This window comes from Chaetomium globosum, genomic scaffold (assembly GCF_000143365.1).
Source record: "Chaetomium globosum CBS 148.51 scaffold_4 genomic scaffold, whole genome shotgun sequence".
Classification (NCBI taxonomy): domain Eukaryota; kingdom Fungi; phylum Ascomycota; class Sordariomycetes; order Sordariales; family Chaetomiaceae; genus Chaetomium; species Chaetomium globosum.
This window is the reverse complement of record NT_165979.1, coordinates 3,861,397-3,873,308: the sequence shown is the minus strand read 5'-3', so window position 1 is coordinate 3,873,308 and position 11,912 is coordinate 3,861,397. Positions and strand designations below refer to the sequence as shown.

Sequence of the window (11,912 nt, the reverse complement as noted above, 5' to 3'; positions counted from 1 at the left end):
GGTTTTATTGCGAAGATCTTGTCCCGTCTCACCCCATCCCTGAGTGAGTCTCTCCCAGTTCTGAGTCAGACGAGGCCCAAAATGATCAACTTCTTCGCCTCAGGCTTCACCATGGGCAAAATCTAGGCGCTAGGCGCCAAGCAGTTGATGCTTCCACCATTCAGGTTCATCAAGCCGTTTGCCATGGCTTCCCCGTCGTCAGAATGGTTGATGAATTACAACAGTACTGACATGAGTCCAGAGCGGGGCGTAATTCATACCTGCACGTGAGCAGGCGTGTCCACATAAGACATAACCTTATGGCTCATACACGGAGACGGTGAGGGAGAGGAGGGAGGTGCGGTGGCTTTTGTCATAGGAGGTAGGGGAGGGTTGCGGTTTAGGGTTGGGTTCGGGGTTGGGGGTCGGGATTTGGAGGGGGTGGGGGTGGGTAGGAGGAGGGGTTAAGGTTTGAGGTTTGTGGTTTGGGGTTTGAGGGGATATTGGCGCGGGGAGAGGGGAGGGGAGAGGGAAGAGGGTGGATTAAGGGGGTGGATTCGAAGAGTGGACTCGGCGGAGGGACGTGGAGTTTTATTATTAGGTACGCTGCTGGCGTGGGATCATATCGGTCGGGATCGGTGACAGCGATGTGTGGGTTGTGTGAGTGGGGATATTCTGAGTGCTGGCCGAAGCCTGGCAGTAGAAAAAGTAGGTACTGTAGGGCCATATCGTTTGCGCTGTGGCCCTGAGGGCCTAGAGATTGTTGGCATGGCGTTTACTCAACTCGTGGCGAGTGGCTGCTCTTGTTGTGATAACCAAGAGATTGCACGGCTTGCAGAAGAAAGACCTGGAGTTGAGCTGCTCTTTGGCTTTCCGGTTGTGCATGACCGTCTTCTCATGGTCGTGGAGCCTCTGCTTCGTCCCCAGCGCGAGATCACAAACCTGGCAGCAGAATTTCTGTGCTGCGATGGCGGCGGCAATTTGTCCTGCTCGGTATATCTTGCTGCGTTCTGGGTTGTTGGCCCGGGATCTCGTCACCCTCTTGCGGGCTTGCCCAATATAATTATCGTAGGTAGTCCTCGTCTCAACTTTGGAACAGCCTGTGGTTCAGATCTCTCATGATTTAAGCGCGCAATTTGCCCGGAGGGGATACTTGGGTAGATAATGGGAGTGTCCCCCGTCGTTAACCACCAGACCCGTTCGCTATCCTCTTCCGTCGCCGCGGTTCATCAATACATCTGGTTGTGAACCCGCAGGAGGTATCATGGTGATGGTGCGGGATGGGAAGCAACGGCGCAGACGGAAGTTGGTGGGAAGGGATGGAAGAATTTGGGGAACGATGGTAGACAATGGGATAGCTACATATACGGTAAATTGTTTAGGCGCTGTACTTGTAAAGCGATTTGTGAAAGGTGATGGAATACTTGTAGAAAATCAGGTTGCTACTTACATGTAATGCAACGCAGGCTCGGGCTCTGCCAGGATGGTGCTGGGCTTGAACAAAAGTTTCAATGGAGTTTAGAAAGTAAGAGAACAGATTAACTAGATTTTCAGGTTAATTAACACCCAGAAATACAACTTAGGTTAGCTAACTTGAGAAGGAACGATTTCTACTATAATATTCTACGTTAGAAGGTTCGAAGGGAGCGCTGCTGGACATTTACTCGACATTACAAATAATTTGACGCCTGGGAGCAACCCCTCTGTCACAGTATATCGAGGGTGCCCCTGGCCTTTGCCGGGCAAGGATGTCCTTTTGCTCAGCGTAACACCCTCTTTGAAACATTAATCTTGTTGGCTTCATGTCAACTTCCATCTTAATAAATCAGTAAATGATATCGTAACCCAAAATGCCTATTGAGATAGGCAGAGGGTGATCCATTGTGTAAGCACTGGAGCTGCCGGATTGGGACCCAATATGTCAAGGAGAAGGCGGCATAGGCGGCCCGTGAACCCGTTCTTGGTTGTGTGTGACCAGACAAGCTGGATATCCTGCTATAAAGTGCAGTTGCTTACTCGCAATTGGACCTCTCTTTTCTGCCACTTTCTTACACCTGTCCAAGCCTACCTAGACAAACATAAATCCATCCCCATTTACCCCCTTAACGTCCCCGCACCATGGCTCGCACCAAGCAAACAGCGAGGCGCACTTATAAACCATTCATCACATGGACGCGGTTTCAACTACCTCGGGAGCAGGAATGGCCGACGTGGACCGTGGACCATGATGACGTCCATGCTGGCCCCCTGACAGATGTGGAAGGTTGCAGGATACTCTCACTGGGAAGAATGGTCGACAACCCCGAGCAGGCAGCCTACATTATTCGTGAGCGTCCAGTCTTGAGCTGCAGACAAAACGGGCAGCATAGTTCCATCTACTAACTCCCTATACAGGATGGCGCACACTAGATGACTTCCTAAAATTCCAATCCTCCCCCGCCTGCACCGCATTCCTAGATAACCTCCCCTCGCACGCCAACAACAACAACAACAACAACAACCCCGAACCCACAGACCCCAGCTCCGCACTCAGCCACCTCACCCTCGACGACACCTCCCCCCTCTCACCACCACCCCCCTCCCGCTTCCAGATCCTCCAACACGCCACCGAAGCCGCCACCCCCGAAGCCTCCGGCCTCGTCACGCTCACCACCTTCCTCGTGCCCCACCACATCGACGACAAGGACAAATACGCCCTCTGGCAGGACCAGCTCAGCGCGCTCGACACCTTCTGCCCGCCCGGCGCCGAGCGCCTCATCACCACGCGCTATTTCTGGCAGAAGGGCACGCACGTGTGGTACTGGCTGGTGGGCGAGGACGGGTGGGTGTGGGAGAGGTTTGGGCGGCCGGCGGATAGCCAGGATGGGGGCCAGGGTGCGGGGCGGGCGGTTTTTTGTCATTTCTTTCTGTGGTCGCCGCATCATGGGGGGCCGGAGGAGTATGAGGCGGCGGTGGAGACGGAGAGGGTGGTGGCGGTTGATCCCAAGGCGAGGGAGGCGTGGGCGAGGGCGCTGGAGAGGGTGGTGCCGCCGGCTACGGCGTGGGTGCAGGAGCGGTGGGATGTGAGGGAGGTGCCGCGGTTTTTTCCGCCCGAGCCGGAGTTTGATCCCGAGGATCCGGAGTATAAGAGGGAGTTGGGGGAGCGGATGGAGGAGTTTTTGGAGTCTCGTGGTTTTAAAGGCGGTGAGAGGTCGCAATGAGCGGTTATGGCTCGGTCATGGGCGTCGGCAGCAGTTTGAGCAGGTTGCGTTTCGGGTATGTTGGTTTTGAACGAGGAGTTTATAGTTTTACTGAATACCTGGCTGCCTACCTATGTAGGTGTTGACATTTCTACCGAGTCACTGGCTAGGCGAGTGTGCTCAAACATGTCAAGATATGGTGCTTTATCTCCTCGTAACTACCCCTATCGGTGAGTACATCTGATTCCCTTCTTCGTCGCTCCTACTTGATTTCAATGGCCCCAAAAATCCGATCTCGACTCTTATCAGTGAATGCAAAGTCCCACTGCTTCTCGATAGACCACGGGTGCTGTTCGTCGCGCACCCCAAACATGTGATACATGTGAGCGATGAAGAAGACGTAGTTCTCGGGGTTCAACTCTGCCCGTCCAGACTTCTCGTTCGCCATCTCGAGGCAGGTGGCGATGTCATCTGCCCAGTCCCACCCCAAGTCAGCATCAGCATCCTAGTATCGTCCAGTTAGGGAACGATTGCGAGTTACCCATATTCCTCGTCGGTGGCCGAAAGTTTACCTCCATGGACGAGGTGAAAGGCCTCGTGTAGAAGGGTAGCGCTCTTGGGAACGACGGCAGCAAGGCTTTTATTCACAATGATCTGATTGTTGGCCTCGCGGTAGGTGTTTGGCCGCGACTCGCTGTTGAAGCTCTCGGGGCAGAGAATGACTGTCGTTAGCACCTTGCCTCCCTGGGCCTGGCCGTTGTCGCCTTGTTCGAGCGGCTGGATGTCCATAGTGCAGCCGAGTTTATTTACCGGTGCAGTAACTGGCGCCGTGTTCCGAGAAGAAGTAACCGTTGATGCTGGTGAGGTCGCCAGCCCACCATGGTTTGTTCTCCGGGTCTTTGGCAAGTTCACTCTGATAGAGGGGCACGTCCCTGACGAGGACGTTCTGGTCGTTCTGGTCCTTAATCTCGTCGTCTTTATAATCCAAGGCGGGCGAGTTCGGTTGGTGCTCGGTCAGAAAAGGTGCTGTGACAGAACAATTTGTAGCCGGCGGCATTCTTATACCGAGGGTCGCCGTTGAGAAAATTTCTCACATGTTGGATGTTGTCTTGGTAACGCCGTCAGCGCGAGCAAAAAGAGATGAAACGTCGCCCAGCGGCCGTCACGTACCTCTGATGTCTTTGATTCTGTTCCATGTGGGTGTATTTTCTCCCACCTTTGCTCCCATGTTCCTAATACCGAATATTGTCGATATTGATTTTCGAACTCGTTCGTCTGTTCTATACCTGTCCATGGCTCCCAGGGCCGCATCAATACTGTAAATAGACTCGGTGAGTCAGTCGTCCAACGCCTTCTCCCGGGAACCGCAGCCGCCGTCCCCATCAGCAAGGCCGGGCTCAAGGGTAAATAGATCAGTAATTTGCACGTCGGCGATGGAGCACGGCAGGAGGGCGAGGAGGCTCGCAATGAGGCCCAGAAGGGAAAAGGGTTGTGCCATTCTGTAAAAGCCCAGAGGTAGCCTGCCGGCGTCGATGACTCTGGGACGAGAAACGAGGGAACGACACGGGGAACAAGACGGGGAACGAGGACCAGACAAAGAGGAAGGGAAAAGGAGAGAGGATAGACCGTAGCCGTGTCAGTAGCAGCGCGATCGGCTCGACTGCCTAGACTAACACACGATCTACACATGTTGATGACCTGCTGAGCACGGGAGACAGGCCGCGCTCCCTCGGGCGGAACCGAATGTGATATTGAGTGAAGTCATCCCCGAAAGGGACCGGCAAAATGCCCGCGGGATCTGTAACCCCATACCAAACTTGGACCTTCCCTTTCAGGGGACAGTGGGATGGTGGTCAGCTTTTATGCATATCTAGGTCCGGATCTTTGTTACCCATGTGAGTGTGATGTGATATTGTTTATTGCCAGGAGAATCCCACCCTGGAACCCGGTATCAATATAATGCACGTTACACGAGGAGGTCCTAGGATCCATGCAATCTTATTAACGAACTCACCTCTCATCTACATCTTGCTGTCGGAACTGACGTGGTAGAGCACCATGGCGGCGCTACTCGCTCTGTTCTTGACCTTGCTGGTCGCGCATGGGAACCTCGTGCTGGCGGCCAACACGAGTCCCCTTCGCGGTCGAAACACAACCAAACCTGCTGCTTATGACCCCCGGGTATGTCGATGCTCACTACGGTGTCAAAAGCCAACTGAAATGCTGACCTATCTCTTCAATAGCTGGCGCCGGTACATCGTCGACAACCAACATAATTACTACAAAACAGCCCCTGACAAAGGCAGGCAGAATGGGCCAGTTTGGGCCTACTCTGGTAGCCTGGACACCTACTTGTCCAACCTTAAGCGCGGTGTTGTGCTTCGCGGCGGCTTTGACGGATTCAACAAGACCAAGGTGACAAGCTTCAAGTCTGCCGCACGCAAGCGGCAATCGTCTGACTTTTGGCTCTCCAGCCTGCGGCCTTTGGGAAAAGTAAGTGCTACGCTCACATTCGACTAGGGTTATTCTATGTATGACAATGACTAACAAGGTACAAAGCAACCGCATGCTGGCGATGGCAACTACCAGTTCTTCCGCAACGTTGTGGAGGACTTTGGTGCCGACAACTCAGGAGAGACAGACGCCACGGAGGCCCTCAACGCGGCTTCGGCCAGTTGGAACAAGGACTCGGTCGGTGACGCCCGGACGCGATGCGGCGAGAAGTGTGGCAACACATTCTCGCAAGGTGCCATTGTGTATTTCCCAGGGGGTACCTACAAGATCTGCACGCCCGTGATTCAGTACTACTACACGCAATTTGTTGGTGACCCCAACGATATGCCCATTATCAAAGGCTGCAACGACTTTCAGGGGATCGCCTTATTCGATGTGGACCCCTACATCCCCGGCGCCTCGGGCCAGCCAGCAGTGGTACATCAACCAGAACCAGTTCTTCCGTCACGACCACGACAACGACAAGTCCATCTACAACCAGCCCGACTCCAGCTCGACGCAGATTTCCATCTTTGCAGCCCGCGGGACGCTGATCGAGTCCAAGGGCCCGTCGTGGTTCCACGGTGGTGGCTCTGAACACGCCATTCTCTACAACTACCTCATCAGCGGAGCTAAGAGCGTCTTCATGGGCCACATCCAAACTGAATCGCCTTATTACCAGCCCAAACCCAGACCCCCCGCCCCTTTCCAGGCCGCCGCTAGTTTTCCCAACGACCCTGACTTCAGCCACTGCGAGATCGCGGCCGAAGTGTGGGATGACTGGTGCAACTACGCCTGGGGCCTGCAGATCATCGACTCGGAAGATATCATGATCCACTCGGCTGGCTTGTACAGCTTCTTCAATGAGTACTACCAAGACTGCATCCTCACCAACAACTGCCGGGACCGCATTCTCGAGGTCAAAGGCTCGAAGGGCGTTGTCATCTACAACCGGTTTACGGTAGCCACCATCAACATAGCCAGTGGTATCGACAACACCAACGTCCCCCAGAGTGACAACCAGCGTGGCTCCACCACCGAGGTCAGCGTGTGGGTGCCCCTTGAAGGGGATGACCACGTCAATATGGTGTGGGTTGACACCGAAGTGTGGGACGCGCCCACGGTGAGCTGCCCGAGCCAGTCCTACATGCTCGTGATTCCGACGAGTTCGTTGGGGTCGTCCACCACCATCCAACCTAGCAGCTACACCACTTCGCTGGAGTATGGAGAGTTCGACACGATCACTATCGGCGGTGTGCAAACCACCGTTTTTGTCACGACCACCACTACTCTCACTATCTCGGTGCCCTCTATCGTGACCGACGGCATCCCTTTCTCCAATGTCAACGTATCGACGGGGGCCATCCCCATCACCATTTTCCCCAGTGTGAACCTCCCCCCCGCTGTCGTAACGTTGCCAAATGGAGAGGGTGGCCAGACTTCTCGGACAGTCGCCCTCCCGCCTTGGCCCTAGATCGACGGGGGTCCTTCTGTCGTACGTGCGGGACTCCGTTCGACCCTCCGGGGTGCCAGCAATGCTGCCAAGGGAATCGTTTCGTTTTCGCGGACCCTGGTAGCAACAACGCCAGTACGAATAACGGCGTTACTATCATTGACAACAGGCCCGGGAATGCGAAGCGATTTGTGCCTGTGTATTAGTGATAGACTGCTGCCTCTCAGCAAGTAAATATATCTTTCAGGGCCCCTGTCGGTGCCATAAATTTGGATATTACCAGTTAGCGGGTGGAAAGGGGTAGAGCTCGTTCTTGAGTATCGGCGTGAGGGGTCAAATACTGGAGAAGACGGCCATAATATACAGTCGTTGGTGCGGGAAACTAGTCCATCCAAAGGCCCATACTTGCCCACCTAGGTTTCTAACTACCTACCTACGCGATCACATATTGCTACCTAGTGTCATGCCCTTCTCCTTAACCCTGCCCATAAGCCAACTACCAATTACCTACATTACCTATGGAAGGTAAGCCAACCTCCCTGTGCCAAGTTCTAAAGATGCAATATGAACGAGAGCTGGCCCTTTCGGAACCTCCTTGGATGATTGGATCCAGGTCAATGGCCTAGTATCAGCAGGTGTTGCAACCGGAAGTTGGTAGGGGCCTAGGGGGGGGAAGCTTCACAAATTTCGACTCAGTCCTAAGGTTTATGATCAACAGAGCCTAGCCGCCTACTCAAAGTAAATGAACGCTGTACTTTGTCTAATCCTTCAATGAGGCCGAGGTTAATAACCTCAGCTATCTTACCAATCACGCCAGCGTGTATACTACCAATACGACGCTACCACCCTACTTGACAGAATGGCCGCTCCCTTTAGCAAGATGGTGGCTTAATATCTCGATTTCCCCGCAGTCCATACCGACGTTTAATTACTCAAGGAACTTGTGCACACGGCTGGTATGCATCACACGTCGTGGCAGTAAAACCTTCGAGTCATGATGCCCCTTCAGAACCGGTTAAATCCGCTCGGAACGGATATGTATTAGGAAGTGTGCTGATCGGAACCTCCGTCATTCAAGCTACCTATTTAAAGCCACATCTTGAGCCTTTGCGTCGAGGCTCAACTCAACTCAGCCCGCCCTCGCCCCAACTAAATAGCGGTAAACCGATCGTCAACGATAGTGAAAATGCGAACGTCTTGGGTCGCACTCCTAGGCGTATTGTTTGCTTCAGATGTCTTGGGACACAGTGAGTATGCTTTTGCCAAAAGTCGACAGAGCTATCTAATAGCTGGTGAACTCCATAGATGTACAGGGAATTCTTCTCGTGAACGGAACCGAGACGGCCGAGTGGAAATACGTCCTGTGAGTCCCGACGCCCAACCCAGGCATCCTCCAGTTCTGATGGTGCTAATACGGCAATACCTCATAGCGATGTGGGCCCCTCGACCTCACTTGACCCCAGTTATTACCCCCCCGGTTATCAAGGATATAAACTCGATCCCATCATCGGCGCTGCAAACCCAAACGTAACTTGCGGCCGGGCAGCATTCGCTTCCGCGCCTCGGACCGAGACGGCTGACGTGCTGGCGGGTTCCGAAGTTGGCTTCCGGGTCTCGGCCGACGGCAATGGCAACAGAAACGCCGAGTACTCACAGTTCCCGAGCTTCTGGCATCCGGGTCCCGCGCAAATTTACCTCTCGCGCGCCCCGAACGACGACCTCCAGAGCTATAAGGGTGACGGTGACTGGTTCAAGATTGCCTACGCAGGCCCCTTGAATAACCAGGAATGGGTGCTGTGGCCGCACAGCGTATCCGACGTACGTTTCCCGTCTCCACCTTCCGCTGGCTGGTGAATGGTAGCGGATGCTGACGGCAGGGCTGTTTCTGATATCCAGTTCAACTTCACAATCCCGAAAACTACGCCACCTGGTAAATACCTACTCCGCATTGAGAACTTCATGCCCACGGCCAGAACTGGATACCTTCAGTTTTACATCAACTGTGCTTTTGTCAACATCATTGGCCCCGGCGGGGGCACCCCGACAGACTTTGTGACGTTCCCTGGCACATATCAAGACGAGGATCCAGGTAAGGATACGCCGAGCTCCGTATAGCAAGGGACTTTGCTAACTATCTGGCCCTTAGGTTTTCTCGTGCCCCCGAACCAAGACGTGCTGGGTGGACCCGTGAAAGCGGATGACATGAGGTTGATGGAGTACAAACCCCCCGGCCCGGCGGTATGGACGGGGTGAGTGGTCAACTTGCAGCCCTGACAAGCATGGAGGACAATTGGTTCGGGATGGCGTCATAATGGGCATCACTTAGAGTGTGGGATTCAAGACTCTGCCGGAGCTGTGGCAGCTTGTATGCTGGGAATCTGATACCTCACTGCCTGAAAGGGGCCGTACCTCTGGCAACGCGGGCACAGTCGCGTGAGAAAAGAAGCCCCGTGACTGTTCTAGCCACTTTCCCAGGACTAGTTGTAGCAATGGAATGAATGATTTTAGACTGGGTAAGGTACGACGAGTACGCGCCGTGTTCATGTTTGAAAATGTGCAGGGCCTAAACTCGACCCACGGCGCACCATCCAAAAAGACGCACGCGGACTCAAGTGGCCGTTGAGAAACAGGGTTCCAAGCAGGGTTTCAACGCGGAGCGGTATCCCTTTTCAAGCATAGTAAAACTCAACGGCGGGCGTGAAACAGCACCAAGGGGCGCATGTCGGGCTTATTACTGTGTAATGGCGACATGATGGAGAACGGCCCGATTTCAGAGTCCCCAGCGGAGGCAGAACCGCATAAGGCAGGCAAAGAAGGGGGAAGGGAAGATGCCAGGGTGCCATTGAGGGTGCGAGGATCCCCCGCGTCTCCGCAAAACAATGTTTTTTCCCCACGCTCGGCTCTTCTCAGCCCACTTCCCCACAGATCCTAGTGCAACGCCCAAGAGCCGACGAGATGGCATGTGGGCTCCCGGGGTGGAGGAGGCAGAGTGGAGGGGGAGGATGGAGGAACGCAACACAAGACGGACTCTGATGGTGGCTCTGATAGAGACTGCGATGGTGAGCCGTGACTGTCACCTGTCACCTGTGATGGCGCACCGACGGTTACGTTCGGCCGCGACAGGAAAAGGGGCTAGGAGAAGACGCTGACGAATACATATGATCGATATATTCCGTCTAATTCTCCCCCAATACTTGCCCAATCAGTACATGTAGTTCCCAACCTCTTCTGTATATTCCTTACAAATTACGCTTCCAAGCGCAGCCTTCTACGCCAAAACTGCCAGTGATGGCACCCAAGACCCTCGCGGTAGCAGCATCGCTGTTAGCTTCCACTTTCATTGTCCTGGCTCCAACTGTCGTCAACGCCTCTCCTCCCGGCGACAAAGACGTCACCGCTGTCCTTTTCGAGTGGAACTACGACTCGGTCGCTAGGGAGTGCTCTAGTACTCTCGGCCCTGCCGGTTACGGATATGTCCAGGTCTCCCCGCCCGCCGAGCACATCCAAGGCTCGCAGTGGTGGACGTCGTACCAACCCGTGTCATACAAGATTGCCGGACGCCTCGGCAATCGAGAGTCCTTCCAGAGCATGGTGAACACCTGCCACTCGGCCGGCGTGAAGGTGATTGTTGACTCCGTCATTAACCATATGTCGGCGGGCGGCGGTACCGGGACCGGCGGCTCGTCGTATACCAAGTACAACTACCCGGGCCTCTACTCTGCCTCTGACTTCGACGATTGCACCTCCCAGATTTCCGACTACGGTGACCGCTGGAGCGTCCAGCACTGCGAGCTTGTCGGCCTGGCCGACCTGGACACCAATGAGGACTACGTCCGCAAGACCATCGCCGGCTATATGAACGACCTCCTCAGCCTCGGCGTCGACGGATTCCGCATCGACGCGGCCAAGCATATCGCAACTGAAGATCTTACTGATATCAAAAGCCGGTTGACCAATTCGGGCGTGTACTGGAAGCAGGAGGTCATTTACGGCGCCGGGGAAGCCGTGCAGCCCACCGAATACACCCGCAACGGCGACGTCCAGGAGTTCCGCTACGCCTACGACCTCAAACGCGTCTTCAACGACGAGAAGCTCGCCTACCTGAAAGACTACGGCGAGAGCTGGGGGTACATGAGCAGCTCGGTCGCGGCCGTCTTCGTCGACAACCACGACACCGAGCGCAACGGCCAAACCCTCAACTACAAGGACAACGCCAAGTACACCCTCGCCACCGTCTTCATGCTCGCGTACCCCTACGGCGCCCCGGACATCAACTCTGGCTACGAATTCTCCGACAGCGACGCGGGACCGCCCAACAACGGCGTCGTCGACGCCTGCTGGCAGGACTCGTGGAAGTGCCAGCACGCCTGGTCCGAGGTCCTGGGCATGGTCGCCTTCCGCAACGCCGTGCGCGGCCAGGCGGTGGCGGACTGGTGGGACAACGGCAACAACCAGATCGCGTTTGGGCGGGGCAACAAGGGCTTCGTCGCCATTAATAAGGAGGGCAGCTCACTGACGCGGACTTTCCAGACGTCGCTCCCGGCGGGCACGTACTGCAATGTGCAGGCCAACACCGCCGTGACGGTTGACGGGAGCGGTCAGTTTACGGCTACTCTGGGCTCGAACACCGCTCTCGCTATCTATGTTGGGAAGGCATCGTGCTGAGTCTACATGTATCATGTGTCTTGTGGGCTCTGTGTGCTCATGCAGAGCTGTCATAGATTAGTTGTATATAGGCTACATAGTCACATACTCATCTTGAAGACCTTTGGGGTTTCTCTAGCAAGCAACCTCTCACAGACCTCAAT

General features: G+C 54.9%; 5 protein-coding genes across 5 annotated transcripts; 4 read left to right on the top strand and 1 right to left on the bottom strand.

The window, feature by feature from the left end:
• Positions 1-2,097: 2,097 nt before the first annotated feature.
• On the top strand, positions 2,098-3,179 carry CHGG_04970 (uncharacterized protein; the record flags this gene model as incomplete). Its single annotated transcript, XM_001224183.1, has 2 exons — positions 2,098-2,305; positions 2,374-3,179. 2 exons carry the CDS (start codon positions 2,098-2,100, stop codon positions 3,177-3,179), a joined length of 1,014 nt encoding a protein of 337 aa, XP_001224184.1.
• A 781-nt stretch (positions 3,180-3,960) lies between these two features.
• CHGG_04969 (uncharacterized protein) lies at positions 3,961-4,656 on the bottom strand (the record flags this gene model as incomplete). Its single annotated transcript, XM_001224182.1, has 4 exons — positions 3,961-4,184; positions 4,329-4,345; positions 4,445-4,474; positions 4,601-4,656. The coding sequence occupies 4 exons, from the start codon at positions 4,654-4,656 to the stop codon at positions 3,961-3,963; spliced, it is 327 nt and encodes a 108-aa protein (XP_001224183.1).
• A 560-nt stretch (positions 4,657-5,216) lies between these two features.
• Positions 5,217-7,125, top strand: CHGG_04968 (uncharacterized protein; the record flags this gene model as incomplete). Its single annotated transcript, XM_001224181.1, has 5 exons — positions 5,217-5,339; positions 5,402-5,417; positions 5,479-5,651; positions 5,718-6,089; positions 6,139-7,125. The coding sequence occupies 5 exons, from the start codon at positions 5,217-5,219 to the stop codon at positions 7,123-7,125; spliced, it is 1,671 nt and encodes a 556-aa protein (XP_001224182.1).
• A 1,211-nt stretch (positions 7,126-8,336) lies between these two features.
• Positions 8,337-9,357, top strand: CHGG_04967 (uncharacterized protein; the record flags this gene model as incomplete). The annotated part of the gene is made up of 5 exons (XM_001224180.1): positions 8,337-8,351; positions 8,418-8,467; positions 8,535-8,922; positions 9,001-9,193; positions 9,251-9,357. 5 exons carry the CDS (start codon positions 8,337-8,339, stop codon positions 9,355-9,357), a joined length of 753 nt encoding a protein of 250 aa, XP_001224181.1.
• Positions 9,358-10,392: 1,035 nt separating this feature from the next.
• On the top strand, positions 10,393-11,769 carry CHGG_04966 (uncharacterized protein; the record flags this gene model as incomplete). The annotated part of the gene is made up of 1 exon (XM_001224179.1): positions 10,393-11,769. One exon carries the CDS (start codon positions 10,393-10,395, stop codon positions 11,767-11,769), a length of 1,377 nt encoding a protein of 458 aa, XP_001224180.1.
• Between the last annotated feature and the right edge of the window lie 143 nt (positions 11,770-11,912).